This window comes from Stenella coeruleoalba (assembly GCF_951394435.1).
Source record: "Stenella coeruleoalba genome assembly, chromosome: 11".
Classification (NCBI taxonomy): domain Eukaryota; kingdom Metazoa; phylum Chordata; class Mammalia; order Artiodactyla; family Delphinidae; genus Stenella; species Stenella coeruleoalba.
In genome coordinates this window covers 50,176,790-50,190,596 of record NC_137157.1, presented here as the reverse complement: position 1 = coordinate 50,190,596, position 13,807 = coordinate 50,176,790, and the positions used below count along the sequence as shown (strand labels likewise).

General features: G+C 43.3%; 1 protein-coding gene across 5 annotated transcripts in view; it reads right to left on the bottom strand.

Annotated features, from left to right (window-relative positions):
- The window catches only part of GRIP1 (glutamate receptor interacting protein 1), a gene marked incomplete at its 5' end in the record, with an annotated part of 698,195 nt that overhangs the window by 50,014 nt on the left and 634,374 nt on the right, over positions 1-13,807 (bottom strand). For all 5 annotated transcript variants that reach the window (XM_079937948.1, XM_079937949.1, XM_079937950.1 and 2 more), the window contains 3 exons: positions 3,948-4,139; positions 4,309-4,448; positions 7,061-7,205. In XM_079937948.1, the coding sequence (XP_079794074.1) occupies positions 3,948-4,139; positions 4,309-4,448; positions 7,061-7,205 (477 nt within the window). The remainder of the gene's footprint in view (positions 1-3,947; positions 4,140-4,308; positions 4,449-7,060; positions 7,206-13,807) is intronic.

Below are 13,807 nucleotides of genomic sequence, written 5' to 3'. Positions count from 1 at the left end.
AGTATAAGAGTCAAGAGAATGGGGGGTGGAAGAAGCTGGCCCAGAAGCAGACTAGAAAAGGTGTGCATCAAGAGAACTGAGCGTCATCCCACTGTGAGACTTCTTGAAACACAGTCCTTCTTTCTCCACCAGCTTTGATTACTCCATCCTTTTTCCCTTTTCATTAACTAAGTAAAAATTCATTCTGTTGGTACTTGTTAATTGTCTGGCCCTTCAGCTGGGTAACCTCCTCCACAAGAATAAGGACCATACCTCTTTTGTCCAACATTGTATACCCATCATATATTGGCTTTTATTGTGCCAGTCATTACATATTTACTTAATGAATGAATGGGGCAAGCTTGACATTTTGGACTAGAAGCAGAGAACAATAAGGAACATGGCTGCAGAGACATGAATTCCTAGCCCAAGGAGGAAGATGAGCATGACGGAGGTACAACATCCTACTGGGAATGGAGCAACTATTATAGATTTAAAGGTAAAAGTCTTCTTGAGATATGGTAGAGAGAGTGTGCTGAGAGACTATGCAGACAAGGCGGAAAGATAATCTACATCTTACAACATGATACATCACAGGGGAAAAAAGGTACGGTTCTAGGCCTTCCTTTAAAAAGTCAACTTCATGGGCTTCCCTGGTGGCGCAGTGGGTAAGAATCCACCTGCCAATGCAGGGGACATGGGTTCGAGTGCTGGTCCGGGAAGATCCCACATGCCACCGAGCAACTAAGCCTGTGCGCCACAACTACTGAGCCTGCGCTCTAGAGCCTGCGAGCCACAACCACTGAAGCCCACACGCCTCTAGAGCCCGTGCTCCGCAACAAGAGAAGCCATCGCAATGAGAAGCCCGTGCACCGCAATGAAGAGTAGCCCCTGCTCGCTGCAACTACAGAAAGCCTGCATGCAGTAACGAAGACCCAACACAGCCAAAAATAAATAAATAAAATTAAATAAATTTATAAAAGAAAAAAGTCAACTTCACAAGCACTATCTGGAGAGATCTGGTTTAACCCAATATCACAAGTAAAGGGGAAAAAGACAGACTTTGAGATCTTGGTAAACAATAAGATCACAATGAGTGACTAGGATGTGCCCACCAAAATTCTTTTTTTTTTTCCCCACCAAAATTCTTATGGTGAGGTAGGCTGCACTGATGGGTTCTACAATTTCCAATGATGAAGGTGGCAGGCTTGAGTTGCTCTGGGCTGCCGTACTATAGTATGACTTTCCTTTCTGAGTGCTACACCTGTATAGAGTTAAACTTGAACGTATTCAGAAGAGAGGCCCCCAGGATGACAAAAACACTCAAAGGTAAGTTATGTGAGGAACAGTGAAAGGAACTGGGGCTGCTTTGCTTAGAGAAGGAAAGACTCAAGAGAGGCATGAGAGCTGTCTTTGAGCAGCTGAAGGGTTGTCAAGTGTCGAGGAGGCTTTACTTCGGAATGACCTTGAGGGTAGAACTAGAACAGGCAGAAGCTACAGGCTGACAGATCTCAGCTCAATACAAGGGAGAACTCTGAGCCGTCAGAACTAAGTACGGGGAGCGAGGAGAGCTGCCTTAGCAGTTAGGCAGCAACTTGTCACTCCGGGCGCTCTAGGCCGTGCAGCACGACGGCGGGCAGCCAGGCTGGACAGGACATCAAGGGCTGCACTGGACGCCAGACTAGCTGACTTCAAACTCTCTCCCAATACCGAAATCCTGTGATTTCAGCTTCTGTGTTCCTTATGGGAATCACTTGAGATGAGTTATGTAAAAGTGCTTTGTAAACTCTAGTTTTACAAATACAAGGTATTATTACCAATTTTTCATCACCTTGGAGGATGTCAATTCTATCCCAGTTGCCATTTTCTCTATATCTCTCTAATCTCTCTTCAAACTCATAATGATTTTTAATTTATAAATGCCAAATTTATCATACCAATAATTATGACTACTATTCCCTGTCTAGGATTTCAAATTTTCAAAATCCTTCATAAATAATAAATGTTTCTTCATCTTTTATAAACAAGGGATAGGCCTTATATTCAGTGTGCTAATCATGGGCCTGATCTTATTGTGTAAGAGGACAGAGTAGCTAAGTTCTCACATATCACTTAGGGGCAGAACTCCTTATAATCAATAGCTCACCAAAATCTGTGTAACAAAAAAGTTCCCACATTAGTAAATAAACAATAAACAAACACATGAAGAAATAAACCTCAGTCTACGCTCATAGAATTTGACTTGGGTCCTTTATCCAGAGTGTCCTCTGGGAGTTTATCAACTCCCTGGCAATGAAAATAGCTCTTATTTGGTGGCATAGCTAACTTGTCACAAGGTATTCAGACTTGAAAAAATTACTTGCCAGGTAAATTGAAAGTCCCAATCCTCTTTTGGGTGTTCAAAATATTTTCTCCACCTGTTTATTCATACAAAGGAATATTACTGAGCCATAAAAATAAATGAAGTACTGATACATGCTGCAACATGGATGAACTTAAAAATATTATGCTAAGTGAAAGAAGCCAGTCACAAAGGCCACATATTATACGATTCCACTTACATGAAATGTCCAGAATAGGCAAATCTATAGAGACAGAAAGTAGATTAGTGGCTACCTAGGGTTTGGGTGGAGAGGGTGGGTGTGTGCTAATGTGTACGGTGTTTCTTTTTGGAGTCACTAAATGTTCTATAATAGATTATGGTAATGGTTGCACAATTCTGTACATATACTAAGAAAACACTGAATTGTGCACTTAAAACAGTGAACTTTATGTTATGTAAATTATATCTCAAAAAAGCTGTTAAAATATATAGTGTCTTGAATAAGAATAAACCAGTAAAATCGAATTTTCTTTAAAAATTAAATAAAATTTTCTTGTTTTTTTAAAAAACAAAACAACAAAAAGAAAACTAAAATATTTTCTCCACCAAACTCCAATACCATCTCTAACAGGTAATGACTTGATAACTTTGAAATATCATTTCTTTTCATTTTTGTCCATCCTTCTTGGGATTTAACAGGAAGTGACACAGGCAGAGGCAGCTGAGAGAAAAAAACTAGAACCAGGAAGAGGGCAAACTGGATACAGACCCTCCTCAAAAGTGGTTACCTAAGTTATTACAAAGCAACCCTCCCGCCCGAACACATGTTCTCCAAACTGTTTATGTATTTTATTCTCTGACTTAAACCAACAGCAGAAAAGGGATTCGGAGGCTGGAATTTATACAGGGTGTTAGAGAGAAGGTAAGGGCTCAGATAAGGAGAAATAGAGAGAATTTTTGACACACTTCATCTTAACGATGCTAAGTATCGTTAAGAAGGAAACATTTTTAAAAGAAGCATTTAGTTTATACTCTGTCTTCAGTCTAATACTTTTTGTGTGTTTATATTGTTAGTGAGGTTTACCTTTTCATATAGGTTATACTTCGTCCCATGAAGATGATGTTTGTGAAGAAAGAACTACAATATACTTTAATATACTATGATTACAACTCTCTAATGATGCACATTGGGGGAAACCCCTACACGTTTCCATGAAAAGTCGGGAAGAGGCAGGAATAAATGGGGTCACAAATCTTTGGGCTCATCTCTTTGCACATCCCCTGTCCCTCATTCCATCTTTGTGGAAAGCTTGCTAAAAAAGTAAGACAATGGGGCCGGTCTTCAGTGACCCAATTTACTGTGTGGTTTGCCTCATATTAAACTGTGCTCGAAGGACAAGCTCTGGATCCAACACTTGGATGGCAGTAGGTCTAACGGGGGCCTGCTAGTGTTGGATAGATGTTCACAACTTATTAGCATTAAGGAGGAGGAGATGAAAGGCCAACATATTCACTGTGTTCACTACGGTTACATTGATGCAGACACAAGTCAAATGATACTCTTTTCACGGAGCAGAAGATGGATCTTTGAGAAACCTGAGTTTCACCAATGACAAATTTCCTGTACCCCACGGCTAGGACATACCTTGATTCCCGTAGCTGCCTTCTATTCCTGAACCATCCCACGAGTCCACGGCACTGTCCACGCTGGGCACAGTGGAGGGGTACGTATCGGTGAGTTTGCCTGGCTTCTGTGCTGGAGACGGGTCCTCCACATCTCCCAGGTCACTCAGGTGGCTGGCAATGGGGAACTTCTTGGGACTTGATGCTGACTGGGCTTTAAAGACAGAAAAGGAGCTTAAGTAGTACAGAAAATTTAAATACAAAGATATGCCAACACTCCTTGGCTGTGTATTTCCCGAGAAACAAACACGTAGACATTTGCACATTCTTTAAGGGAAGGAAATGCACTGCAAATCCTTAATTGTGGCTTTCAACCCACTCACCATCTGTCTGCTTCTTAATTTTCAAGGTGACAGTCTCTCCTGCCATCTGTAACAAATGGATGGCTTCACTCAGAGGCTTCCCTTTCAAGCTGCTGCTATTGATGGCTAGGATTCGGTCTCCTATGTGGATCGCGCCAGTTCTGAAACACCAAATAATTATAGGAAAGGTAGAAATAATCCCTGAATGCTACTGAATAGAAATTCCCTGATATACTTTGTTTATTCATAATAATAAAGACTTGAGGGCTTCCCTGGTGGCGCAGTGGTTGAGAGTCTGCCTGCCAATGCAGGGGACACGGGTTCGTGCCCTGGTCCAGGAAGATCCCACATGCCGCAGAGCGGCTGGGCCCATGAGCCATGGCCGCTGAGCCTGTGCTCCGCAGCGGGAGAGGCCACAGCAGTGAGAGGCTCGCGTACCGCAAAAAAAAAAAAAAAAAAAAGAGTTGGCAAGGGTCTCTAGAAGTCACTCCTTGCCTTCTCCTGAGCAATGTTACAAGATAACTGCGTCTGTTGTGAATTACTTTTTAGTTTCAAATAAAATCAGAAAAAATGTTTTAATTACTATTTAAAATGGACTTGTGGGCTGTTTAAATTCCAGGAAAGCTGAGTCATTTGATAACCCTCTTAAAAATCCCAAGGAAACGAGCGAAGTGGGACAATCACTGTAGTGATGTTTAGCATGGAGCAGTCCTTTCTACAGACTTAGAAGTGTTGAACACAATCAGTCAGCATCCCAGCTTACCAGAAGCAAGGTTTAGACACAAGACCCTGGTGTGGCAGGCCCCCCGCCACCCCCCAGTGGTGATTCCAAGAATTGAAAAAGGCTGAACTCAGGAATCAGTTTTTTTTTTTTTTTTTTTTTTTTTTTGCCGCACTGCGCGACTTGCAGGAGCTCAGTTCCCCGACCAGGGATCGAGCCTGTGTCCCCTGCAGTGGAAGCGTGGAGTCCTAACTACTGGACCGCCAGGGAAGTCCCAGGAATCAATTTGAATCCAACTCTGTCACCTACCAGCTGTGTGACCTGGGTACCTTATTTTCACCTCTCTAGGTCTCAGTTTCCTCATCACTAGAATGGGGATAGCCATCTCACAGGGAAGCTCTGAGGGCTAAATAGGAAAACACATGTAAAAGGGCTTAACATCCTGCTTGAAATGTGGAAAAAGAAAATTAATGTATTGAGCAATAGATAAACCTTTGATCTTTTCCCTTCTCGTCCCATTCTCACCCGATTCTGAACCAGCAGACTGGAATTTACGATTCTGATGTGCACCATATCTATCTTTGTTTGAAAGCACAGGATGGGGGAGGAGCAGACTCACAGCAGTCAAACTCAGGAAAGGTTTAAACACTCAGATCTCTCCACCTGGGTTGAAGGATGTAGAGTGGGAATCCCATATGCTAGCCTCTGGGGTGCTGGCTCACTTGAAATATCCTGAGTGAAGGAAGCCCAGCTCACAGCCTGCTTGTGACTGAGTGGTCCGACCCCAGGTTGCTTTGGGGTCGGTGGGCAGCGGTGCTGGGCAGCAGCAAGTGGGGCCACGGAGGTGAAACTGGGTCACACAGATTATGAGGGGCTGCCTAACAAGTCTACCGATGCATCTACTCTCAAGGAATTTTTTTTCCTTTAAAAAAAAAAAAAGAGAGAGAGATCAATTCATTCTTCCATGAAGAGTCTCCAGGGAGTGCCCTGGAGGTCCAGTGGTTAGGACTCGGTGCTTTCACTAACGTGGCCTGGGTTCAATCCCTGGTCGGGGAACTAAGATCCCACAACTGTGTGACGGCACGGCCAAAAAAACCAACAGTCTCCAGTTTATGAAAGAGCCGTGCTGTAAGCCATAGAACACTTGACCAGGAGGTTGCTGAATCAGATCAATAGTATCCTTTTCCTCATTGTCTAACAGAGAAACCTAGGACAGGGGGACACCTGAAGCATACCGTATCATAGGTGTCTCTGTTAATATCAGAATACGAAACTCCAACAGGGCAGCCTTTTTTGAGCTGCCTCGCTGCCCTCACCTGACAGATGAGGATGTTGGATGAGCTGATTTCTAAGGTACCTTGCAGCTCCAAAATTCTGTGATGCTATATCTCTGTTTTGCAAACCAGTGTCTTCAAGTGTCAGCACGAACAGTGTGTGTGCACTCCTGAGCTAGGTTACTGGAGGACAGATCAGGTTATGGGGTTTGGAATATGTCCTACAACGTGTCTTGGAAAGAAATACAGTAAAATGGGGGTGGGGTGCATGCCAATGGAGACAAATTGCCGAAGGAACAAATGGGCATTCCAAATTTCAAGATGTTATTAAGTCACTGCACTGTTTCCTGAAATCTTTGAAGACGAAGCTTCTGTCACCCTCTCAGCCGCTAAGCCCGGTACCTGTCAGGTAACAGAGGCTCAGGAAATGTTTGCTGAATTGAATTGGACAAGCCTTTTAACCTCCTTGAACTTTTAGTCTCCTCTTTTCAACATGGACACAATATAAATTTACCTCTAGTCCATTGTGGTCGGTTTACACATTTCTGGAGACTAATATCAATGCTAAGCCCGGGACACTTTCAACTGCCTATAACATGCCCCTCAAAATCAAGTCAGAGCTCTGCCTGAGAGTTTTCAAGCTCTAAAATCAATCCTTTGTGCAGAGTTGAAAAAGTCAACAGATAACCAAGCAGGAGAGGGGAGCATGTTTTTACGTGGCTGTGAGGAAGGAAACCCATTTCAGACAGGTGATTGTAGAAGTTGCTTCGAATGTTACCTTTCAGCTAACCCTCCTTTGGTGAGGCTTGAAATGATTATAGGATCAAAAGGCTCTTCAGTTCCTGAAATCGTGATGCCAAGGGGCCCCCCGTAGCGCTTCAGCTCCACGGTGTAAATAATTGCTCCGGAACTTTCTTGCTCATCTGCAATAAATGCCAACCAGTCGTAATTGGTTTCTTCGGAAGAAGCAGAGTAAAAAGACACATATATTCACACATAAAACAAGAAATTCAAAACATCATCATCAAAGCACTGTGTCTCAGAAAATAATTATTTTGGGAAGTAGCATTTCCTCAGTAGGATATACCATTCTAATACAGGGATGTAGTTGTTATCAGTGTCAGGGAAGGGGTTCTCTGCCTGAGGACTTATGTTTTAAACCTGTGAGCGAGCTTCCCAGCCGGCACTGCGGGCCCTTTAGACAATGTCCCTGCCTAGCACAGTGCTTGCCCAGCATTTTGTGAGTGTGCCACGAATATCCGTGGACTGAACACACCGCTGAGGAGGCGATATGGGTGGAGAGAGTCACGCAGTAAACAGAGACTGGGCTCCGCAATTTCTATTTTCAGGCTTTACAGGCAAGCTAGCTCTCAATATAGAAAAGTTGATTTAACTCACGGTTGGAGCAAACTTTAATATATGCATGGTCAAGTGGGGCTTGGAAATCTGGAATCCCTTACCTATTGCTCCTCTGTGTCTTAAAATGTGAATCTTATTCACAAAATCTGTGAATCTTATTCACAAATACACAGATAGTAAAACAGACGTTTGAATCATTATCTCTCCGCTGTTCTTGAGACTAGGAGCCACGTAAGTTACATTTCAGTAGCACATGCCAGGTTGCCACACTCTCGTGAGCTAAGTTTCACCATTTAATGTTCCTATGAAGGAAAACATTTGTGAGTGTGGTCTGCCTAAAGCATTGGCTTGAAAGATGTCATGGGACACCTTTCGCATGGCTGGGTATTTTGACTGCATCAAAGTTGCAAATATGCAGTCTCAGAATTCAAAGGGTTTTATTTGCCTATGACATGCTGAAAGTTCTTGAGCATTTCTTGCTTTATTCCTTGGGCCTGGGAGCTGTGAGTGGTTAAGGAGTTGTTCACCGCTGTACCTAAGGATACAATGAAATGGTCCAGTAGATACTTGAACAAAACAGCCAGTTTTTATAGTCAGTCTGTATCCCGGAGAAGCATTAATAGAGTCACATTTCTGCAATGAGCAGCTGTTCATTTATGATATGAGACCCTAAACTAAGGAGGAATAGAAAAGCTTGAATTAACAATTCAATGATCTGTGTGTGCGGTGAAGAATTATAATGAATATAAAATGAAATGTCTATAGAGAAATGTAGGAAGCGATGTGTCCTTTCCTGCCAGCACTTACTTCACTTCTGGCCACAGATTGGGAGCTCTGGGACGTACCCATTGCCTCCACTCCCCCAGTGGAGGAAGAAGAAGCTCCGTACATAGAGAATAAAGACCATCTACCACACACTGGAATGCTTCAATCAACATCCTAGGGTATAAACATCTTCAACATTAGACTCAAATTTATACTGGCAGCTGAGAATCCTCCACATCAAGGCTTCGACGGCTCTGTTTCATGGTTTACACACTTCTTCCAGGGTTCTACTTTAGTTGTGGTCAACAGGCTGGTGACGGGCTGCCAAGCAGCTGCTGAGAGAAGCGCCAGGATGCAGAGTAACCAAAAATGGAGGGACAGTCAAAAGTCTAACTTTTTCTACACTGTGATAGACCATCACCTGTCAGAACTGGCATTGACATAAATGAATAGGGTATTACAGGACAGATTACATGTATTTTGCAGTCTGTGCCACCAACTATATTCTGCATAAAATTCTAGGTGAGTCATTTGATTGGTAAAGCTTGATATAGTTAAGTGTTAGTTACCGCTGGGCACTCTACTGGCCATTCAGCGTGGGTGTGTGCGCCAGTGGGAAGACCCTGCCCTTTTATTGCCCTAAGTGTGAGCACTGCCTTGTCGATGGGCACCAAGCATTCTGGATGTGGCCATCAGCTCTTTACGGGAGTTGTGGGAAATGGCAGTTACCAAGTACATGGAACCCAGCTGCCCAGAACCCAGGAACCTGTGGGAAGCTTCAGTGGAAACTTTAGTCTAGATGAAAACAACCATTGGCCCATAGGTAGGTGAGCTGGGGTGCAGTCCCATTCACCAGGAGAAGGGGGAGAAATTGGTTCCAGCTAGCTCATCCTTCAGGTAACCCAGAGTGAGTGCCCTGTGTTATTTCTGGACAGTTTTGCAACTTGCCCCTAAGATGACAAAAAAACGCCAGAATGGAGTAAACTGGTTTAGGATGGTTTCAGGCCACTTTATGTAGGAACATTTTAAATTAGGCAGCTGAGGCGTCCCAATAACAAAAGGCAATTGTTAGGGATTCAATGAGTTTAAATAGTGGTGAGATGCAAACCAAGAAAATGGCTGTATATTAATGAAGAAGTGATGCTATATTTAGATTATGACAAAAATGTAGTTGATTTCTGATTCCTTCAACAAATAAAGAACTTGGAAACAAAAATGAGAATGGGTAAATTTAAGAGACGTTACAACCAAAAGCAATGAATACTTCTTTTTGGATCCTAATTCAAACCAACTGTGTTTTAAAAACCTGTCTACCCATGTATATGAAAACCAGGGAGATGGGAACATTGAGTACATATTTGAGGAGATTAAGAATTATTGCTAATATTTTGGGGCTTCCCTGGTGGCACAGTTAAGAATCCGCCTGCCAATGCAGGGGACACGGATTTGAGCCCTGGTCCAGGAAGATCCCACATGCCGCAGAGCAACTAAGCCTGTGCGCCACAACTACTAAGCCTGTGCTCTAGAGCCCGAGAGCCACAACTACTGAAGCCCACGCACCTAGAGCCCATGCTCCGCAACAAGAGAAGCCACCGCAATGAGAAGCCTGTGCACTGCAGCGAGGAGTAGCCCCGGCTCGCCGCAACTAGAGAAAGCCCATGTGCGGCAACAAAGACCCAATGCAGCCAAAAATAAATAAATAAACAAATAAATAAGTAAATAAATTTTAAAAAAGAATTATTGCTAATATTTAAAATTGTGATGATATTTAGTTATGTATTTTAGAAGTCTTTTATAAGAGTATTGTTTAGGGATACATTAATAATATTTGCAAGATGCAATGATATGATGTCTGGAATTTCTTCAGAATAATTCAGTGTGTGGGTGGGGTGCGGAAATTAGGGTGGGAGTAGATCTGAAGCAAGACTGATTCTAAGTTGCTAACTGTTGATGCTAGGTGATGTGGGCTGGTTCATTACACCATCTTTCTCTATTTTTAAATATATTTTCATAGTAATTTTTTAAAAAGAAAAAATATTAATTCCCTTAGAAAACCCTATGTGGGTGCCTTGAGTAAAGACACATTTAATTAGTTTGGCTTCCGTACTCTCTTAGCTGACGATGGTTGCCTGTACACTGTCTTGTCCAGACCCCATGACCCATCTGCCCACCAGGCAGGGTTCCCAAAGCATCCTACTGCCACGTGCTCTTGAGGAGGCCCCATGTCAGCTCTGCCCAGTTGTTCACAGCAATGGTCTCTTCCTAAATTGTTTTCCTACTTTGGATCCAGACTTTGTCCCTCTCTCCCACATCTATTTTCACCAGTCTTGCCAACACTGAATTCCGTCTCTTTTCTTCCCAGAATATTCTGAAAGCATAAATCTGAACATGTCACTCTCTTCCTTGAAGCTTTCCGTCAGGTCCCAGATTTCTGAAGAATAAAGGGCAACCCCTTGGCATGAACAGGGCTGGAGCCTCTGTCTTCCACTATCCTTTCCCATCCCAATCCAATCTAATTCTCTCCCCACTGAATGACCTGTGGTCCATTTAAAGACACTTTGTTCACATCTTTAACCTTGCACATGTTACTCCCTGAAAGCAGACGTCTTTCCTCTGCCGGAGAATCTCTACTCTTCCTTTAAAACTTGGCTCAGATGTCTTATATCTCTGGAAGCCTTCCTGGCTCCTCAGCTGAGACTAGAGACCTTTCCTATGAGATCCTACAGCTCCTGTGTATTTTTCTAGTGTTTCTCAACTTCTTTAAAAAAAAATTATTGCCTCCTCTCCTCCCATCAAGGAGAAAAATTAAATTTAAATTCTCCCTAATGAGAGAAATTAAATACGAGGGAATAAGAGTCAGTCGGGTAGGGTTGAGCTTGGAGGGTCACAAACTATTGTAACGTAGTATCTAAGATTCTTTGCTCCCTGAGAACCAAATTTTATTTTTTTTAATTGAAGTGGAGTCGATTTACAATGTTGTGTTAGTTTCAGGTGTACAGCCAAGTGATTCAGTTATACATACATATGTATCTATTTTTCTCAGGTTCTTTTCCTTTATACCTGAGAACCAATTTTTGCCCCCATCTGGAATGCATGGTCTAGTTTATAGGCTTTTCGCTCTATGTGTCTCCTTAATTAGAACAGGAGCACCTTGAAAATTACGATTTTTTATATTCACATGCCCAGAGCCTAGAACTATGCCTGGCACCAAGGAGACTCCAGTAAATGCCTAAACAAATGAGCGAAAGGATAAATGCCTGTTAGCAGGCAGTCACTGGGTCCTAGCTTTGTGAGTCACCCCTCCGGCTACTCCAAGGTCTAGATTCCTTCTCCAAGGTGATGCAGACCCAATCAGCCTCATTCAAAGAGTGAGAATAAAGCCTGGGCTGCCTGAGTTAGCTGCAGGCTGCACTTCCAAATCCATCTGCCTTCTCGGGCGTCGGCCCAACTGGCAGCTGTAAGGCCCTGCAGCTTGGGAGGAAGGTGATAACTGTCATTTACGCTCAGACCATTTTGGAGGTGGAAGCACTCCAAGACGCTGTCTCCTTGAGGCTGGTCCAGCTTAGAAAGGAGCAACTGGAGTGTTGAACGAGAACAGAAACTTTCTGAGAAGGAAGAATGCAGGGTCACCAGGAAGTTGCAAAGTGAGCCTAAACAGATCTTAATGATATTATAAACAGCTTCTATATCACAACAGAAGGTTTACCACTATTAGCAAAAGAGGTGAAAGGGGCCAGACAATTTGTTTGTTCTGCTCAGCTCTAGTTAAGGAAATTAATGGGATCACGGAACAGATGCAAAATTGCAGCATTACTCATCTGCAATGTTATTTTCAAGCTTTTTTTTTTTTTTTTTTCCGGTATGTGGGCCTCTCACCGTCGTGGCCTCTCCCGTTGCAGAGCACAGGCTCCGGACGCGCAGGCTCAGCGGCCATGGCTCATGGGCCCAGCCGCTCCGCGGCATGTGGGATCTTCCCGGACCGGGGCACGAACCCGTGTCCCCTGGATCGGCAGGCGGACTCTCAACCACTGTGCCACCAGGGAAGCCCGTTTTCAGGCTTCTTGAGTGCCGCCTATTTAACAAAATGAACGCTATCTGGCTTGAATCCATAACGGCAGCTGGATTTGGGAGGCTTGGATTTGGGAGAGGGTCTTTGGAATGCATAAATGTACAGGTCAATCAAAGTTCACTTCAACTAAAAGTGATGGAATTCATTTCACAGAGTATGGCTACATTTCTTGGAGGTGGACAGACCTGAGAAAATGAACCATTTAGAACAATACTCTGTACAACTGCCTTACTGTTGTGCCAGTAAGGCCAACCTTACTGGCCTTACCAAAGTCATGTTCCAAGGAGCTGCTGAGTGTTTAAGAGTAGAATTTGAATTTCCTTATGTAAGTGATCATTTATAAGTCTCCAAATTAGGTTGCCTTGTGACAGTGTTTCTTCAAGTGTAGTTGTGGGATGAGAAATTTTAGCAGTATCTGAGAACTTGTTAGAAATACCAATTCTCAGCTCTATCCCAGACCCGTAGGAATCTGAAACTCTGGAGGAAGAGCCCAGTCACCAGTGTTTTAACAAGCCCTCTGGGTGACTGTGATGCTGACTTGAGTTTGAAAATCATTACTACTTTGAGATAAAGCAGAAAAAAGGGAAGAGTACTTTAAAAAAAAAAATCTATCAGAGTTTCTTCTTGCAGCCAGCCTCTTGCCAAAACAACCCCTATCACTGTTCTTCGCACAGCCAGGATCATTCCTGGTTGCTTCGATGGGGCACTTCTGCTACTTCAACCTAGATTTGAGGGGGAAAAAGCTGCTGCAAATTACTTAGCCGGCTTAACACTGATGAAGTGAAAAAAAAAAAAAAAGATGAAAGCCCAAATCTTTGAAGGGCAGATGATTTAACTGGTACTAATAAGGCTATATTTGCTAAGGCTATTTGAAATTGTGAAAAGGTAATTTGCTTCCGATGGGACAAGTTGCCGCCTGGAAATGTTTCTCAACGCAGATCAGAGCCGGTGAAGGGAAAATACTGAATTTTTAGTCTCTACAAACATGCTACGTATTAGAAGCGAGGGGCTCTAAATCAAGAGAGAGGCCATTAGCGTCCGTATATCTGACTGGCACAAAGGCAGTGATACAAAGCGGACCCTTAGAAATTATTTGGGACAGATTTGGAAGCTTCCGTGTATTTCTTCCCACAATTCCCCCAAATTCTCTCCTTCGCTTCAGGGTTCTTTCTCAGATCTCCAAACCCTCCCCTCTTCAGCTACGTTGGATCTAGATGCAGTCAAGATCTTATTTCAAGCAATAGATCTTACTTGCATCTCTGAGGGCCTGGGGATTAGGTAACAGCCATGGCTCTAGAGGCTTGGACCCAGACAAGCACCGACTGGCTGTAC